This window comes from Nerophis lumbriciformis, linkage group LG15 (assembly GCF_033978685.3).
Source record: "Nerophis lumbriciformis linkage group LG15, RoL_Nlum_v2.1, whole genome shotgun sequence".
NCBI classification, from domain to species: domain Eukaryota; kingdom Metazoa; phylum Chordata; class Actinopteri; order Syngnathiformes; family Syngnathidae; genus Nerophis; species Nerophis lumbriciformis.
The window spans coordinates 39,345,755-39,365,569 of record NC_084562.2 but is presented as its reverse complement, the minus strand read 5'-3'; the positions used below and the strand labels follow the sequence as shown (position 1 = coordinate 39,365,569).

Here is a 19,815-nt window from a genome sequence, read left to right as displayed (position 1 = left end):
GTTGTGACATTAACGTTCGAGCAACATTATGTTGCTATTGCTCTGCACTATTTTGAATTTTACTATGTTTGTGATTGCACATTTGCGTACATTTTGGGAGTGAACAGAGTTGTTAGAACGCTGGTTTTTAATATATTATTAAAGTTTGACTGACCTATCTGACTGTTTTTTTGACATTCCCTTTAGCGCAGCGTAGGCGCGGCTTATAGTCCGGGGCGGCTTATTGGTGGACAAAGTTATGAAATATGCCATTCATTGAAGGTGCGGCTAATAATCCGGTGCGCCTTATAGTGCGGAAAATACGGTACTAATATTTCTAGCCTAAAACTAGTCAATAGATAATAAATAACCAAAGTAAACAAATATACATAAATTCAATAAAGTATGATACATTTAGTGACAATGTATTTACCAATTTTAACACATCCACATTCGAAAAGCTAATAATTGGATGAGTGGTGTTTGATATTGATATTTAGACATACAACTTGTACAAACTGTAAGTACTAACATGTCCTCACATGCCTCCATGTGTTTGAAATGAATAAAATATTTGTTATGCAAGTCAAACAGATAAAATGACATTAGCTACACAAAATAGACTTTTACTTTGTTTCTGCTTGTTTGCTGCTCTTTAATATGCAGTATACTTTCTGGTAATATGCTGCTGATGTAATTCTATTAGAAAATGCCAGCTTTGTTTGACATTGCAAATATTTTACAATTTCTGTAATTTTCCCATTTTAAACACATCTCTCTTCCATCTTCTTTGGATCCTTTACTCTGTTTCCACCTTGTCATTTTTCTTTGAGTTATCTCTCAGCCCACATTACCTGCAGCGCTAGCTTCATCACCAATAGATGCACAACTCTCATGTGCGCTAGAGCAATCCTGCAGAAACGTTTTCCGCGTATTTATCATCGAAGCAACCAAATACAAATTGATGCTTTTTTCTAATTATTCTATTTAATCGGTGAATCATTGCAGCCCTAAATGGGAGCATTCCAAGTTTTTGTTTGATATCGTCACATGCCAAGGCATTATTGCTGTCATTTTGAAACATAAATATTCACAATACTATTACATCCATATTTTCCACTATTCATTATATGTTTACCTCACAAGTCATCTCATGGGTACAGAACTTGTATGACAATAGTACATTTTAATTATATTATTGCCTATTTTTCTCTTAGTCCAAGTTGGATGACTATCAAGCAAAGAAGGATAAAGGTGAAAGACTGAACCAGGATCAACTGGTATGTACATGAGGTCTGGTTTCCCTGCTTTAACCATGTTTAATTTCCTCTGATGAAACATCTGATAATTTAATCAAAATGCAGTTTTTTTTTAATCTAAATCGAAGAAAATTTATAATTCCCTTTTTGCCTGAAGGAGGCTTTGTCAAAGTACCAGGAGATTCTCAACAACATTGATTTTGCTCGAGAGTTGCAGAAGGGCTTCCTGACTCTGGGCCAGGACGTGAGTTCTAAACACACATTTTTAATTTCTATGAACTATTATCTGTTTCCATCGGGGTGTACTCTTAAGTTTAGCACACCAATGCTCAGCAGTAGCACAGGATCTGCTTTGAGTTTCTTTTCATGGTGTATAGGCTGGATGGTAAGCTCTATCACAATCTGCATAAGTCGTGTTATCTCTTATCGGCACAATACAATCAATTTGACAAAGAGCAGGATTGAAACAATGTATTTAAACAGCAATAATGGAGGCTATCCAGTTTTTTGTTGCTTCTATCCCTTCAGCACAGGAGGAAGACATGCATTGTTTGAGGAACAAGCTAATTTTCTGTTCTTCACATCATATTTGCTGTCAACCTATCCACTTCTGTGTCAAGTTCCACAATAGTTATTTTGCTACCATTCACATCTTTTTACAATGGAAATAGAAAATCATACAGGACCAAATACAAATCCTGCTTTTTGGAAACAGCGATTGTAAGTCAAAAGCTTTTGATCATAAATGTTCTCCACTGTGAAATTGTATGATTCTCCATTCACACCTTGTGGGCTATATCACCCAGAAACATGTCAGACTCTGTATTCAGATTCAGAAGACGGTGAAGAAGACTGCAAGGAGGGAACAGCTACATCGAGAGGAGCTGGAACAACTGCGGCTGAAAACTGTTTTGGAGCTGCAGTTCTTACTGGACCAGTTGGGAGATGAAACTGTCAGGCAGGAACTGAAACAGCCTGATGCCTCGGGTTCCTCCTTGCTCACGGACGCTGATCTTGCATCCTTTGATGAGTTCTACAAACTTGTAGGTCCAGATCGCAACTATGACGTGAGGTACAGTATGTGGCGCCTCCATGCCGTTGGCAACAGTGTTTACTGAATTTGTGTATAATCTGCAGTGGCACATGTCGACTGTGTACTAAATGAAAGGCTTGCTGTATTCCAGGTTGACTGAACAATACAAAGAGGCCTCACTACACTTGTGGGAACTGCTCGAGGGCAAAAACAAGGCTGTAGCAGGAACGTCATGTAAGCATTTTCACTGCTTCCTAATCATTGTGGCAGTTGGCTTAAGATGCGAGAATATGTTTATTGTACTGTTAAAGACGGGTGGGCAATACAGTACTGCAAATTTTGGTATTGATTCAATACCAAGTAAATACAGGACTAGTATTGATCCTACCTATAGTAATACCAATCATTTTTACAAGCTCATTAAAGGGGTCCTTTTATAGAAAACCACATTTTCTTACCTATTGATATCTGCTGTTGTGTATTTGGGATCTGCATATGACCCGAAAATGTAAAATCAAACCGTGGAGGCATAGCGGGGATATTTATCAAACAATATCGCCTTCCTTCATACTTCCTCCAAACGAGCCGTTTGTAATTTGCCTGTTTGGTAAAGTTTTTCCCAAGTGTGATGTCAGCGGATTATCCATACATGGTAGAAATTTACCCAAAGGGCTTTACGCAGTTCCATGGTTTTAGTCCGACGCCATAGTCAATGAGCTCCTTTTTCACTATCCTATTGTTGTGGGGTAGAATGGCTCGTAAAAGGACATGCATCCTCTGCTGTTGGCATTTCTGAGACAATGTAGTGTATAGTTTAAACGTAAGTACCGGTAGACTCGCTATGGAATCTCTAAAAACTACAACAAAGATAGCGGGGAGAAGACGCTGTCGAAGTATAGCCACGTAAATAATACTGCTCACAAAATGGTGCATCCTGAAGAGATGGTCAGAAAGCGGCTTTAAAACAATCTGTAAAACATAATCTATGAAACTTTTGACCAAAGAACCACCATTACATGTTATGTACCACAAGGAAGTATTTTAAATGTAGAAAAAAAAAAAATACGACCCCCTTCAAATGATTTTATGATTTTTCCAGTTATATGTTGATCGTGATTATACTCCGAATAAAACCCTTGACAAAGATTTTAGGCAAACAAGAAATACTTTTATCAACAAATGTACTGTCATGTCCGGGCTATAGAGCACACCTAACTGTAAGCCGCAGCCACCTAATTTTTGGCAGAATTTTATTTTGTATGTAAGTTGGCCGCACAAGTCTGGAAGCAGTAAGTGTACACTTTAAAACATAAAATATTTACAAAGGCGCTTGTGTTAATTCCCAAATTTAACGAAAGATAGTGCCTGTAACACAATATATAGTAGCCTACTGCATCGTGGTCTTGGTCGTCGTCGTCCTCCTGCACGCCGAAGAAGACAATTTTAACGGTTTTAGCACACACATTCCGGCCTTTTGGTTAGTGGTGTTTCATTTCCGTTCCATTGTTTGTCCTTTTTTGATGGCTGGGTCAATCATCTTTGGCTCTGGGGCTGCGTTGTTCGCATTTTGTTGTTGTTTCTCTATGCCGAGGATGAGTGCACAACTCGCTAAAATGGCTGACTGAATTATCGGTTTGATTTAATGTTAACAATTTTATTGGTCTGATGTGACAAGGCTAAATTTATTGGCAGCATGTGAAGCCGAAAATATCCATAAATTATCTGCAGCATTGTATTAAGCGCAGAAAAAATGTAGAGCTCTATAGCCCGGAAATTACAGTATTTGAACAATTTAACAAGATTTAATACAACAACTTAAGACATGGCCAACTGAATAATAATGTAATCCCCTTAGTCTCCTGTATTGCATAAGTTACATAAATAGTTTGAGAAAAATAAAAACAAATACACAAAAGCAAAAATGATTGGCTTTGATTCAAATCCTTTCTCTTGTCACCCACAATGTCCTGTGTTCAAGATTTTTCCCCCTGAATTTGTAAACAATATCAATAACAATACGAACAAAAACACATTGATATTTTTGTTTCACAAATATTTCATCATTCTAGTAATAATTCTAATACTATCCTTGTTATCAATTTTTGGATCGATTTGCTCACCTGCTACAGTAATGTAGCAGTAATAAAGAAAATCATGCATATAATTGTGAATTTACATATGTTTGCATTTTATTTTTCCACCCATTTGCTGAATTTTTGCTTCATGTTAAGAGACCCGTATCCAAGAGTGTTAGTCAAAACCCAATACAACCTGATCCTAATACAACCAAAAGTCCTCATGAAACTCTCATTATGGATGCCTTTGTGTAATAACGTTTTTTGAATTCTCCTTTGTAACATTTTTTATGACAGTTTATTCAATTCTGCACTTGATTTGTCACGTCATTGATCCAGACAAGTCGCTGAAGGGGACACTGGACAAGTTGCTGCAAAGTGGCTTCTTTGACCGAGCACAAAGTGGTCACAATGGAACATGTGAGGTGGAGGTGGAGGTGGAGGCGCAGGACCAGGACCAGGAAAAGCAAACGACAGTGACTGATTCTAATATGGAGGAGCAAACATCTGAACCTGGTACATTTGAACACATGACAATATCTTGGTGCAAACGAGGAAGCAGAGAAGCTAATGACATTATTTCTTCTAAGAAGCAACAGTGACTGAAAATCACCCAGAGACAGTGAAAGTGGAAACCACAGAGGTCAGATTTGATAGCCATTGTATAGCATCAGAAAAAACACCAACTGAACTAATTTTGAAATAATTTGTCCCTTTTTTTATGTTGTAGTTTGTTAACAGGCAGTTTATCCCGGAAAGCACTTACAGCAGTACAGACACAGAAGTGGAGGAGTGGTCGGTAGACGTTCAGGTACTGTACTATCTGTAATATTTGCTTATTTTAACTCTCAAAATAAACTCTAAATCGACACATATTGTACTACTACAAATGTGGCAACTAATTTTTTCGAAGGTTCCTAAGCTGAACATGATTAATTTAAGTAACAGGAGTGACTTTTTAGCGAATCATTATGTTAATAACATGTTGACACCAATAACTTAAATAGTCGTCCCTTGTTTATCACTATTAGTCTGTTCCGAACATGACCACGATAAATGAATTTCCACAAATTGTACCCCGCCTTCCGCCCGATTGTAGCTGAGATAGGATCCAGCGCCCCCCGCGACCCCGAAGGGAATTAGCGGTAGAAAATGGATGGATGGATAATCAAATAGTTTCCTCATTTAAAATACATAAATAGTTTGTTAACTAGAGCATTCACAACCTTCTAAATCATTTTTGTTTTTAACATTATGCATTTAGACATGCATCAACGCCCTTTTGTCACCTTTACATTTATAAGCCAATGTAGCTACCGTATTTTCCGCACTATAAGGCGCACCGGATTATTAGCCGCACCTTCTATGAATTACATATTTCATAATTTTGTCCACCAATAAGCCGCCCCGGACTATAAGCCGCGCCTACGCTGCGCTAAAGTGAATGTCAAAAAAACGCTGCGCTAAAGTGAATGTCAAAAAAACAGTCAGATAGTTCAGTCAAACTTTAATAATATATTGAAAACCAGCGTTCTAACAACTCTGTCCCAAAATGTACGCAAATGTGCAATCACAAACATAGTAAAATTCAAAATGGTGTAGAGCAATAGTAACATAATGTTGCTCGAACGTTAATGTCACAACACACAAAATAAACATAGCGCTCACCTTCTGAAGTTATTCTTCATTCGTAAATCCTTCGAATTCTTCGTCTTCGGTGTCCGAATTGAAAAGTTGCGCAAGCGTGGTATCCAAAATGGCCGGTTCCGTCTCGTAGAAGTCATCGGGAGTCAGTGTCGCTGTTGTTCTGTGAATCCTGCCTTCCGGAAAGCTCGGACCACAGTTGTGACCGAAATATCTGCCCAAGCATTTACGATCCACTGGCAAATGTTGGCGTATGTCGTCCGAGGCTGTCTGCCCGTCTTAGTGAAGGTGTGTTCGCCTTCGGAGCTGTGTGAAAAAAGCCACCCGGCCTCTTCGCGTAAACTTCCCTTAACCACTCGCTCATCTTTTCTTCATCCATCCATCCCTTCGAGTTAGCTTTTATGATGACGCCGGCTGGAAAGGTCTCTTTTGGCAAGGTCTTCCTTTTGAATATCACCATGAGTGGAAGTTAGCATGGCAAGCTAGAACCACAGTGAAGGATGACTTCTCATTCCCTGTGGAGCGAATATTCACCGTACGTGCTCCCGTTCCACAGTGCGGTTCAGTTGCTGTGAAATACGGTAGTAATCCGTGTGCGGATGGAGAGATTGCGTCTTTTTATGAACCGGATCGTTTAGTAGGAGCCATTTTGTGGTCTTTACAGATGTAAACAGGAAATGAAACGTACGGTGATATCCGCGCGTTTTTTCTTCTTCTTCCGGGGGCGGGTGAAGCGCTTCCTGTTCTATGGGGGCGGGTGAAGCGCTTCCTGTTCTATGGGGGCGGGTGCTTTCCTTGGCGGTTGCTTGCGTAGAAGAAGAAGCGCTTCCTGTTCTACCGGGAAAAAAGATGGCGGCTGTTTACCGAAGTTGCGAGATCGAAACTTTATGAAAATTAATCGTAATAAAGCGCACCGGGTTATAAGGCGCACTGTTAGCTTTTGAGAAAATTTGTGGTTTTTAGGTGCGCCTTATAGTGCGGAAAATACGGTACCTGCGCCAATCCTTGGCCACGATACTGAACAGCGTGTCCTGTCTGTTTTGGTCTCCTCTATTGGCCCATACTACTGTAGAATTTATATCTTTAGTTTATTTTGCCAGTTTCATACTTGAAAATGCTTAATTTAGGATCCCAAAAATGTTGGATATGCTTGAAAAATATAAAACATCCCAAACAAATCAGTGCTGTGGTGATGATTGAACATAAAAAAAAAAAAAAAATAGTTAACAGTACTGTGCTGAGGTTTTAACCCGTTATAATTGAAATATCAAATATACAGAGGTCATAAATGATGCAACTTCCTGTGGACCATGTGATTTATGGATTATTCCACATTTTTGAGAAGGTTTAATGTGTTAGAGTAAAAGGACTGAGTGTAAAACTAGGGAACACCATTTTTTAAAATAAATAATAAATAAATGGGTTATACTTGTATAGCGCTTTTCTACCTTCAAGGTACTCAAAGCGCTTTGACAGTATTTCCACATTCACCCATTCACACACACATTCACACACTGATGGCGGGAGCTGCCATGCAAGGCGCTAACCAGCAGCCATCAGGAGCAAGGGGTGAAGTGTCTTGCCCAAGGACACAACGGACGTGACTAGGATGGTAGAAGGTGGGGATTGAACCCCAGTAACCAGCAACCCTCCGATTGCTGGCACGGCCACTCTACCAACTTCGCCACGCCGTCCAGAAAGAAAATAAACCTTAAAGTACAGCTGGGGTAAGGAGTACCGGTAACACAAATTAATTACATTTCTAATTACAATCTAATCTTAAGAAGCAGGGACGGACAACAAATGCTATTTTTCTGGTATCCAAGGTAGTTTGAATAATAATTTAGTTGTATTTATTAAATATGCAGGACACTATGCTCTATAAAAAAAAATCTTTTTACAGTTACTTTCATCGTGCATTTATACATTTTTAATTTCCAGGGGACACAAATAGCACAGATTTGGTGGAATGCCCCTTAAATGCAGCATCCTATCGTCCTTAGGGGTATGACTAATAATTAGTGTACTTGTGCTCAAAGATGGTGAACTCCCTCCAGCTTCAGCCCCCAACCCAGCTGACTCCAGAACCAACTGTCGATGTGAACCCTGTCACTCCTTCTCCGCCTACTGACCCAGTAGTCAGGAAGCAGGTAGTGCAAGATCTCATGGCCCAGATGCAAGGGATGTATAACTTCATGCAGGTGAGAGGAATCACTGTGGTCACGGTACTGCATGTAGACCCAAGAAAGCTAAAGCAAATCAAACCACAATCAATATGAGCAAATAATGTATAAGTAAAAAATAATGAAATTATTTATTTCACTTTGAAATGTCCTTTTCTATTATTGTACTCAGCCAGAGGAAACATGGAGGATACTCACTGTCTACAGTAATGAACACATTAACACTTTTTTGACAATGTCAATGAATCAAGCAAAATATATTTTCATTCGGTGAAGCTTTAAGTGTATATGTCAAAAGGAATCCAGTTAGGCAATACAATTGTACATGTGAAGTGTTATAATTAGAGATGCCCGATAATATCGGCAGGCCGATATTATCGGCCGATAAATGCGTTAAAATTTAATATCGGAAATTATCGGTATCGTTTTTTGTTTTTTTGTTGTTGTTTTTTGTTGTTTTATTAAATCAACATAAAAAACACAAGATAGACTTACAATTAGTGCACCAACCCAAAAAACCTCCCTCCCATCAAAAGGTTGTTTCTTTCTGTTATTAATATTCTGGTTCCTACATTATATCTGAATATATATCAATACAGTCTGCAAGGGATACAGTCCGTAAGCACACATGATTGTGTGTGCTGCTGGTCCACTAATAGTACTACGGTAACCTTTAACAGTTAATTTTACTCATTTTCATCAATTACTACTTTCTATGTAACTGTTTTTTATATATTGTTTTACTTTCTTTTTTATTCAAGAAAATGTTTTTAATTTATTTATCTTATTTTATTAATTTTTTTAAAAAGTACCTTATCTTCCCCATACCTGGTTGTCCAAATTAGGCATAATAATGTGTTAATTCCACGACTGCATATATCGGTTGATATCGGTATCGGTTGATATCGGTATCGGTAATTAAAGAGTTGGACAATATCGGATATCGGCAAAAAGCCATTATCGGACATCCCTAGTTATAATAAATTAGATATTGTGGTTTAGAATGTGGTTCTCTACAGTCATGAATGCATTACAGCTCCTAAACTTTTCCTGCTGTTCTTGATACCCCAGGACTCAATGTTGGAATTTGATGGCCAAGCCCTCGACCCAGCAATTGTTTCCGCCCAGCCCATGAAGCCAGTCCAAACTGTAGACCTACAACAGATGGCCTGTGAGTATACTTTTTCACTAGCATCTTTCTTTTAAAACAATTAATTTTAATTACACGATTATGACTTCAATATCCCAAATGGAATACAGTGACTACCGGTACATATTTATTACATTTATAAGAAATAGCCTATACGTTAATTCATGTACTATTAACAAATATGTCCCACACAGGAAACGTTGAATGTATAGTAGAATTGTCAATCGATTAAAATGTTTTATTGCCGGGTTGTGATTAATCGCACCTTTTTAAGTGATTTTCCCCTGTGATAATATTACAGAAGCTGACAATCATGCTTGCTTTTATCAAATACCCAGTAGTTGTTTTGCTTTGTTAAATGATTAGAAATAGCAAATTTGTACCAGAATGTTATCCATAATACTTAAAAGCCTACATTAGGCTCAACAAGCAACAGATCATGTTAACTTAAGTTATTCTAACAAATAATAAAGTCGTAGACATGCTCTGTTTGAAGAAGCTCATCACAATAATACTGTAGCAAAATATTACATAATATTAGTCTAATTTTGCCCAACATCACATCAGAGAAAGACATTGGCTGCTGACACATATGTAGTTTGGTACTGGACCAAAAAGATACTAAGTACGCACTTTTACACTAACATGTTTTATCCAGACCAGACCAGAGGCAAAACATGCATAAAGAAGAACATGATTGGGCAGCTTTTGTGACTTATTTCGCGGCGGAAACTTGTATTTTAAACAAAACTATAGTTTGCCTCGTTGAGTTAAAAAAAAATTGCGCTACAGTTACCAGGTCAAGATGTCACAAAAAGCTTCTAAAATATACTTTTATAGAGAGATAACGTATGTACAATGGCGGTAACTTAGATCACAGTGACAATAAAAACAAATACTGTTTTTCCTGCTTCATCACTTCCTATTTGTCCAACCTACAGGAAGTAACCTTGCATTAAAAACAGTGCAGTTACATACAATTTTAGTTTGTTGTTGTTGATCAAGGAAATTGTGTGATCTCAATACATAATCTAGTAACCACACATCTTTCTGCTTCCATCATGTGCTCTGGAATGCATGAGAAAGTCCAGAAGATGTGATGGAACATATTGTGGTTGTCCATCTATATCACTTACTTCTCTTCTATGCTCCTGACAGCCCTTTCAGAGTCCAGACTTTCACAAATAAGTGCGGCGACGGGACCAAAGGAACTCTCACAAGTAAGAAGCCCAAACAAAAGAGCAGGAAATATCACAGTGGCTCATGTGATGTCACCGGATATACAGTCTTAATACATTTTGTTTTCATTAATACGATGATCAAAGTGACCTGATTTGTGCACGTGCTAAACAGGAAATGTCCGCACCGATAATAGTGATAAAACAACATGATAGGTGGCAGATGGATCCATGAGAAATTCACAGTTCTAGCAGCTTGACATAGATGAACATACAGTATTATAGAACACTAGAGATACAATTAAAGGCATACATGCAAAGACGATGACGAAGAATTAAATAAATAAGCGACACCAGAATTTCAGTAGTCGATACCAATACTTGTTAATTGCCATGATTTTCTATACTTATGATACCAAAATAAAAAAAACTGGACCCATGTACTTTTAAATTCACTACTAAAAAATGTTTCAAAGCGTCAGGTATTTAAGACCACTGCTACATTTTTGCACCAAATTTAAAATGTATCGCAGCTATACATAAAAAAACAGCAGTAGTCTATTCCCAACCAGTACAGTAGAGAACACTGTATTTTTGCCTTATCCTTCACTTTAAGCGTGAGAGAAGAATGTACTACCGACCTAATAAGTCTTAAAGAGAAAGAGATGATACAGTATTATCTGCTCACACAGATGGTACCCGGTAGTTGTTTGAGCACACTGTAGCTAGTCCTGGATAGTTCCACTCCTTAATGCTTTAGTCACATGCAAGATTCTCACAGATATGAGGCAAAAATACAGTGTTACCTACTGTATATTAAAACAAATATTCCCATGCTTATATGCTCATAAATAACAATAGTCACTTCTTTTACATTCTAAAAAGAATAGCAGTGGTGTGGAGCCTTCAAGTACATAAAACAAACAATATTGTTCAAACAATATTTACAATCAAATCTTTGTTTTTGATGATTATTAGTATTCACAGTTTTTTTGTAATGTTATACCTATTTATTTATTAAATTGATGTGCTTTAATTAATTTAAGACCAAAACATTGTAGAATATGTTTTAAAATAAATATCCCCCAAAAATATTTGAAGCGCGACGTGGCGAGGGACTTTATATAGTAACACTGGCTAATTTTTTATGACAGCAGGTGTTCATCTTCGGCACTGACTCAGTGCCCACACGGCAAAAACTGACTCGCTGAGGATAAAATGGGTGTATAGTCTTCAGTACTAACAATATTGGAAAAGCTGGTATTGATGTCATTTTTGCATGTTGTTATCGAAGTATCGATCATTTTTGCAACCCTATGAGCAACAGTGTGTGGCATTACCGTAAGAGTAGGATGAAATAAATATGGTTGCTCAAATTTCTGTTTATCCTTTTAATGTGACACTTTGATGCAATTTAAAGTAGTCTGTGTACATCTTGTAACTCAACACACTGCAATTGATGTCTAAATGGCTGGCAACCAAAGTGCCCAACTTGTACATATTATTGCTTGAAGTGTGCCTCAGGTCTAATGGGAAATTGTTCTCTCCGCCATTGCCGTTTTCTTCCCTCCTGACCTTCCTCCCAAACCCTCCAGGCTGCAATATCTCTGTCCTCTGAGCCGTCCTCTGCTTCCTCTTGCTCCCTGTCCTCTGCCTTCCCACCCGCCTCCAAATCCGTTCGCCCGGGTGGCATCAATGTCAACGCTGCACCCTTCCAGTCAGTGCAAGCGGTATGCTTTGTACCCGAGTCCAGTCCAAAAGTTATCATGAAGCGTATGAAATAAAAACGCATGCATGTTCCCTTTCTTTACTAACACCTTGATTTTTGTTTTTCTTCTTGTGTCCCAGGTATTCAACATGAACACATCTACGCCTCCATCCACTGGCCATGCAGACCCCCTGAAGCAGCCAGGCCAGTTCTCTGCCGGCTACGCGCAGGGTTTCAGCGGTCAGTCTGATAACACGGTGGACCAGCCAGAGGCACCACAGGAGACATTACAGTCAGGTGTGAGAAAAGCAATGAAGATGGTCATTATTGTTCAAAAGTTAAGCCCTGAAATGTTGTATCTCATGCAGGGCTGCACAATTAATGCAATTTTAATCCTGATTTAAAGGGGAACTGCATTTTTTGGGGGAATTTTGCCTATCATTCACAATAATTATGAGAGACATGACGATGGATGTTATTTTATTTTATTTGCATTCTAAATATTAAATAAATGCCATCAAAAGTTCGCTTACCATGGAGCCTAAGGGAGCTGTGCAATACTGCCTACAGAGCCCTTAAAACACCTCCGTTGAGGTTTTATATATATGATGTAAGTATATATGTAATGTAGTAACGGGCACATTTATAATAACATTTAATATTTACGCATTTTGTCCATTTTAAGCATACGCTGAGCATTAATTAAAAAAAACGTTTCACAACGTTTGCTTTTTTTTGTTCTCATCACTGATTATTATTCACTGCAGACTTCATGAGAGCCAACAAACATGATAAAACATCACTTACTGTACAAGGTCTGCTGTCATTAGGATGCCGACTGCTGGGATGTTCATATAGTCTCATTTAGATGAAAAATGTCTCATATTCCTCACAAAGAAAAGGGGTGTGGTGCAAGGGGTGGGCCAAGCGTCTTTTCATGTCCTAAATGACTGCCAAAGTGTACCAACTTGTCAGAATACCTACCGTATTCAGATGTCTTCTGTTCAGGTGAGATGCATGATTTATGATCTAGAATAAACTTCCAGGGAGCAAGGAAGCAGCAGACCACTCGATGTTGTAAACATAGGCACACACAGTGCCGCTTTACATAGTTTGTCTGCCCTAGCGCTTGAAATAACAATGTCATTAATACTTGGTTAATATTCAAGTCACGAAATCTAAATTGAGCATTGTTGGCGCTTTTCGTGTGTTTTTTTATTGGGTTTTATGGACGAAATAGTAAGCAGACTTATTTACAAGTTAGAATGCATTAAAAAAAGAATCCATCTGTCGTCATAATGATTGTGAACGATAAGCAAAATGTATTTTTAAAAAAAGGGCTGTTCCCCTTAAACAAAGAGGGGTACGTCGCCAGCATAGAAAAAATAATTAGCGTGCACATGCAGAGTGTGGTTTTCTTTTCGCAAGGATTTTGACACTCTTCTAATGCCGTACACCAGCCGGCATTGACAAACTCTTGACGGGTTGCTCCAGCCAGTCCCCTCGTTTTACTTCCGTTTCACAGGTTACAGGTTACAAAAGCTCCTCCAGGCTGCTGACGTACGACTTACATGCGCAATGTTGGCCTAAAAAACGTCTTTTTAAAAATATATTTGTAAACTTGTATTTACAAAAATCATAAAATGTTATGATAATATGATAATAGTAAAAACAATTAGAGAAACCCAAATTCCAACCCCAGCTTTACAACATTTGGGATATAAATTTGCAAAGCAATTAAGAAGACATATAACCACAAGAAAATATTTTTTTTTAAAAAGGAAAATTATAAAAGCAGCAGTATAAATAATTATTATATTAATGATAGTTGTTTGTTTTAAAGCAATACATTATCCTTAAAAATAAACAAATTAAAAAACAAATTTTGTAAAAAAAACGATTCTTGAAAATTTTAAATCGATTTAGAATTGGAATAAATGAAAATCTCGATTTCGATGTGAATGGAATTTTTTTGAGCACCCCTGGTGGATGCCTGCACAACACGGTGCTCTGCTTGTCTCTCTGGAGTCCCACTAGCAGGACTTACGTCAAGCCATCATGCTTAATAGAGTCTGGTGTTGTCCGTCGAGTGCCAACACCAGCGAGACGTGCTTCCCTACTGGAATGTATGCACCTCCTGCATCCGTGCATGTGTGTGGAAAATAGACAATGGAGAAATGTAATTGCGCATTGAAGAACTCTAACGTGAGTACAATTGTTACATTAATGGTGTGTTACCCTAATACAGGAATGTCCAAATTTCCCAGTTAATAGTCAGTTTCAAAAGGAACAACTGCTGAGGTCGAATTTTGATTGTTTTCAAAGATGAACTCTCTGAGTGTAAACAATAATATAAGCTTCTGTAATAGCCGGTATTAGCGCTTCTGACTAGTTTTTGTAGCACTAATTCAGTTGTGTATATATTTAAGTTCAAAGTAATATATTAAGATATTCTCCCTTTCAATTCTGATAACTTCTACCATAAATAACACTATTTTTGTATTTTTTATTTAATATACAAGTTTCACACTACAAACAATCAAATGTATTACAATTTTAAATTAGTGATACACGGGCCACCCTTGAAATATCGCCTTTTAAAATGTTTTTTAAAAATGGATAAATACAGCTAAAGGCGTCATGTAATTTGAAAAATAAAAAAGTTAATATTAATAACGAACAAAATATATATTATTCTTCAAACATGGATAACGTTTATTTAGCCCTTTTTATTAGAATTTTTCATTGCAAAACACATGATGACGTCACGTTAACGCAACCCACCTCCACTACCACTACTGTGGGAAACACTGTTTTACCTAACATGATTAGTAATTGTGAATTTTTTGGCCGTAATCGTGCAGCCCTAACCTCATGTGTGGCTGTCCAGTTGTTGCTGGCTTCCAGCCCCAAGCCCAGGTCCTGCCTTCCCCAGTCGGACATGAAGACTCATCACCCGGTGCAAGTTTTGGACAGTCGGGTCAGTCCTTCTACAACAGCAGGCCCGTGACGAGGGGCGGGGCCAGGAACAGCAGAGGCGCCATGAACGGTTACCGAGGTTCTTCTAATGGATTTCGAGGTACACGGTTGTAACAGGGTGGTACATGTCAACACTACCAAGCACGGATACAAGTCATTGTTTTTTGTCTCTTTGTGGTCAGGCCGATATGAAGGCTACCGCCCTTCTTTTTCTAACCCTCCCAGCGGTGGTTACACTCAAAGCCAATTCAACACGGGGACCCGGGACTACTCGAATAACTACCAGAGGGTAAGAGCATCGTTTTCACATGGAAAAATTCTCCTTGGAAAAATAACGTTCCTTGTTAAAACACTTCATAAAAACTACTTCAGTTTCTATGTTACTTTGGTTTAAGTCCTGTTTATGTTGACCACCCAATCAGGCCATTCATTGTATTGGCGGTGATTGCTAACAATATCAACACAATATTTTTAACATGTTTACTTGTATTTAATACAATTGTTTTTGTTAAACAAAGTCAATATTACCGTATTTTCCGCACTATAAGGCGCACCTAAAAACCACAAATTTTCTCAAAAGCTGACAGTGCGCCTTATAACCCGGTGCGCTTTATATATGGATAAATATTAAGATTAATTTTCATAAAGTTTCGGTCTCGCAACTTCGGTAAACAGCCGCCATCTTTTTTCCCCGTAGAAGAAGCGCGCGGTGCATGCTGGGATATGTGACGTTTCATTTCCATTTGTGTGTTTATGTAAAGACCCCAAAATGGCTCCTATTAAGTGTGTTGTCTGTCTAATTATAAATAATGCAGACGAGGCGTGTTAACTGAGTTCTCAACGTTTACTCACAGCGTGCTCATAACCACATTCTAACTCCCAGCATACAACAACGCTTCTCAGGGCTACCGCGCATGCTCGTCACTATCGTTGCATGCTGGGTAGTGTAGTTGTTATATTTGCTAGCTCATAACATCACATTAAGAGACACGCTTACGCGCTTAATTCAATACTCGCCGTCATTCCGGGTGGATTGACAAAAGACCTCCAGCCGCTAGATATTGGTGTCAACAGGGCATTCGAAGCTAGACTGCTAACTGCGTGGGAACAATGGATGACAGAAGGCGAACATTGCAGGGAGACAGCGCCAGACGACATTTTGGATCCCACATTCGCCCAACTTTTCAATTCGGACAACGAAGGAGAATAATTCGAGGGATTTATGAATGAAGAATAACTTCAGAAAGTGAGCGTTATGTTTATTTTGTGTGTTGTGACATTAACGTTCGAGCAACATTATGTTGCTATTGCTCTGCACTATTTTGAATTTTACTATGTTTGTGATTGCACATTTGCGTACATTTTGGGAGTGAACAGAGTTGTTAGAACGCTGGTTTTTAATATATTATTAAAGTTTGACTGACCTATCTGACTGTTTTTTTTGACATTCCTTTAGCGCAGTTAGATGCGGCTTACAACACCGGGCGGCTTATAGGTGGACAAAGTTTTGAAATATGCCGTTCATTGAAGGCGCGGCTTTTGACCCAGGGCGCCTTATGGTGCGGAAAATACGGTACACAATAACTGAAAAAAGCAAAAAACTGCTATCTGTTACTCGTTGATATCCTTTGGGTTTTGACCTCAAAGTCCTCCTGTATCCAGGGACTTAATAACCCAGAGTTTGTAAACATTAACAAAAAATTATGATGAGAAATTAAAAGTATCCACCGAAATGCTCGAGTATCGATCATAAAACTGATGCTACACTTGGTATCGACGCACCAACAATTGTTGTTATATTATCCTCTCTCTAATTCTTATTCATCTACTTGTTCATTTACTCTTCATATCTGCTTGCTTTCTGCTGTAACCATCTTCCATCTACACCAGCGGTTCACAAAATCCACCTCAGAAGCACTTTGCTCTCCATGCACCACCATAAGGACCAAAATAAAAAATACAGTTGCGTAGTAGGCCTAAGTATTAATCAAAAACAAGAGGGGTTTTATTTAACAAGTGTATTTAATATTTTTGGCCCCTGTAACATGGCACACAGTTTGAACAGTAACACTGTTTTTGAAAACAGGAAAATAAAACACTACTCATGACATTACTAGATGGAGCCCAATATCACTGTTTGAGAATCACTGATCTATACTTCTTAAACTTTACTCAGCACTTGTGTGTGTGTGTGTGTGTGTGTGTGTGTGTGTGTGTGTGTGTGTGTGTGTGTGTGTGTGTGTGTGTGTGTGTGTGTGTGTGTGTGTGTGTGTGTGTGTGCCGCCGATATTTGTCAAAAAATGCGTATCTGCAAGGCATGGGAAAATGCCGATCCAGATCCAGTTTTTAAAAAAAACTCTGGTCCGTGTTTTCCAACGCACCGATTTAAATAATACATTCCACTTTTCTGCTGCGCCCCAATTTCCGTTCCGCATTTTCCAGTACACCTTCAACACACCCACAGGTCTGTGGATTCTCACACAGTTGCTTTTAGCTGCTGGCATTACACGACAGGCTCTTCTCACTCTTTCCTGTGTCTCCCTCTCACAGACAGCGAGCGCACCTTCTTACACACGTCACATACTGTCACGCCCTCTCCCAGCAGAGAGGTAGCAGCATGGCTAACGTTAGCTGTGATGCTAGCACAGCCGTGTGACCAACGTTTCCTCTAAGGTGCTCGCCTGCGCAATTGCGCACTGCTCAATCGTCCTCTGCGCACGGCAAATCTATGCCACGCACAAAATCAAATAAAAAAATAAGCGCATAACAATTTTCGACATGACACGGACACGACAGAGAAAACAGTTTTCGTCATCATTGTTCAAATATTGTAACGTCTGTCGAGACGCTTATCTCCGTTCGGTGCCACACGTCCACACCATCAAAATGCCGAGGCAAAAATTTCCACATCAACACCGTATGAAAAAATTAGTGATTTTTTTAGTTGTGATTTCCTTCTCTGCATGAAAGTTTAAAAGTAGCATATATTAATGCAGTATGAAGAAGAATGTTTTAATGTAGACATGCAAGCCTTGAAAGAAAATTTTGAAAATCAAGACTACATTTCCTGCAAATGGGTGCATTTCTACCCTATATTTTAACTTTAGATTTATTCTCATATCAAACTCTTTTGGCTGTCTTTTTGACACTTACATCCGGCGCCCCCATCCACACCCCGGATTATAAATAATGTAAATAATTCAATGTGATTACCTTGTGTGATGACTGTATTATGATGATAGTATATATCTGTATCATGAATCAATTGGACCCCGACTTAAACAAGTTGAAAAACTTATTGGGGTGTTACCATTTAGTGGTCAATTGTACGGAATATGTACTTCACTGTGCAACCTACTAATAAAAGTCTCAATCAATCAATCAAAACACATAGAATCATCATACTGCTGTGATTATATGCATCAAGTGTTCATTCAAGGCTAAGGCAAAATATCGAGATACATATCGTGTATCGCAATATGGCCTTAAAATATCTCAATATTAAAAAAAGGCCATATCGCCCAGCCCTAGTTTCAATGATACCATTTCTGTTTGTCATGTATAATTTTGTCTATTTTGTGTTTATCCTTGAATAAACAGGTCAGTTTCTTGTTACCAACCATTGTGTATTATTCAAACTCCCCTAATTCAGCTGGCTAGTTGTTATCAAGAGTACTAAAACCCTTTTCAACATGATTCTGACAACTAAGTAGGCTAAATAACTTTAAACTTTAATACATGCTCGGATAGGCCAGTATCGGTCAGTATCGGTATCGGATCGGAAGTGCAAAAACAATATCGGTATCGGATCGAAAGTGCAAAAACCTGGATCGGGACATCCCTAGTATGTGTGTGTATGTGTGTATATATATATATATATATATATATATATATATATATATATATATATATATATATATATATACCGTATTTTCCGCACCATAAGGCGCCCTGGGTTAAAAGCCGCGCCTTCAATGAACGGCATATTTCAAAACTTTGTCCACCTATAAGCCGCCCGGTGTTGTAAGCCGCATCTAACTGCGCTAAAGGAATGTCAAAAAAAACAGTCAGATAGGTCAGTCAAACTTTAATAATATATTAAAAACCAGCGTTCTAACAATTCTGTTCACTCCCAAAATGTACGCAAATGTGCAATCACAAACATAGTAAAATTCAAAATAGTGCAGAGCAATAGCAACATAATGTTGCTCGAACGTTAATGTCACAACACACAAAATAAACATAACGCTCACTTTCTGAAGTTATTCTTCATTCATAAATCCCTCAAATTATTCTCCTTCGTTGTCCGAATTGAAAAGTTGGGCGAATGTGGGATCCAAAATGTCGTCTGGCGCTGTCTCCCTGCCTCCCTGTCTTGGTGAACGTCACGTGTGTTCGCCTTCTGTCATCCATTGTTCCCACGCAGTTAGCAGTCTAGCTTCGAATGCCCTGTTGACACCAATATCTAGCAGCTGGAGGTCTTTTGTCAATCCACCCGGAATGACGGCGAGTATTGAATTAAGCGCGTAAGCGTGTCTCTTAATGTGATGTTATGAGCTAGCAAATATAACAACTACACTACCCAGCATGCAACGATAGTGACGAGCATGCGCGGTAGCCCTGAGAA

General features: G+C 38.5%; 1 protein-coding gene across 3 annotated transcripts in view; it reads left to right on the top strand.

Moving 5' to 3' along the window:
* The window catches only part of LOC133616109 (caprin-1-like), a 30,723-nt gene that overhangs the window by 7,443 nt on the left and 3,465 nt on the right, over positions 1-19,815 (top strand). The window contains exons 3-16 of one of the 3 annotated variants that reach the window (XM_061975212.2): positions 1,197-1,259; positions 1,396-1,482; positions 2,069-2,310; positions 2,423-2,505; positions 4,686-4,862; positions 4,940-4,989; positions 5,077-5,157; positions 8,030-8,191; positions 9,245-9,344; positions 10,482-10,543; positions 12,097-12,231; positions 12,350-12,506; positions 15,100-15,288; positions 15,371-15,477. In XM_061975212.2, the coding sequence (XP_061831196.1) occupies positions 1,197-1,259; positions 1,396-1,482; positions 2,069-2,310; positions 2,423-2,505; positions 4,686-4,862; positions 4,940-4,989; positions 5,077-5,157; positions 8,030-8,191; positions 9,245-9,344; positions 10,482-10,543; positions 12,097-12,231; positions 12,350-12,506; positions 15,100-15,288; positions 15,371-15,477 (1,695 nt within the window). Of the gene's footprint in view, positions 1-1,196; positions 1,260-1,395; positions 1,483-2,068; positions 2,311-2,422; positions 2,506-4,685; positions 4,863-4,936; positions 4,990-5,076; positions 5,158-8,029; positions 8,192-9,244; positions 9,345-10,481; positions 10,544-12,096; positions 12,232-12,349; positions 12,507-15,099; positions 15,289-15,370; positions 15,478-19,815 lie in introns of all 3 variants that reach the window. The other 2 variants (XM_061975211.2, XM_061975213.2) reach the window with 2 other exon arrangements.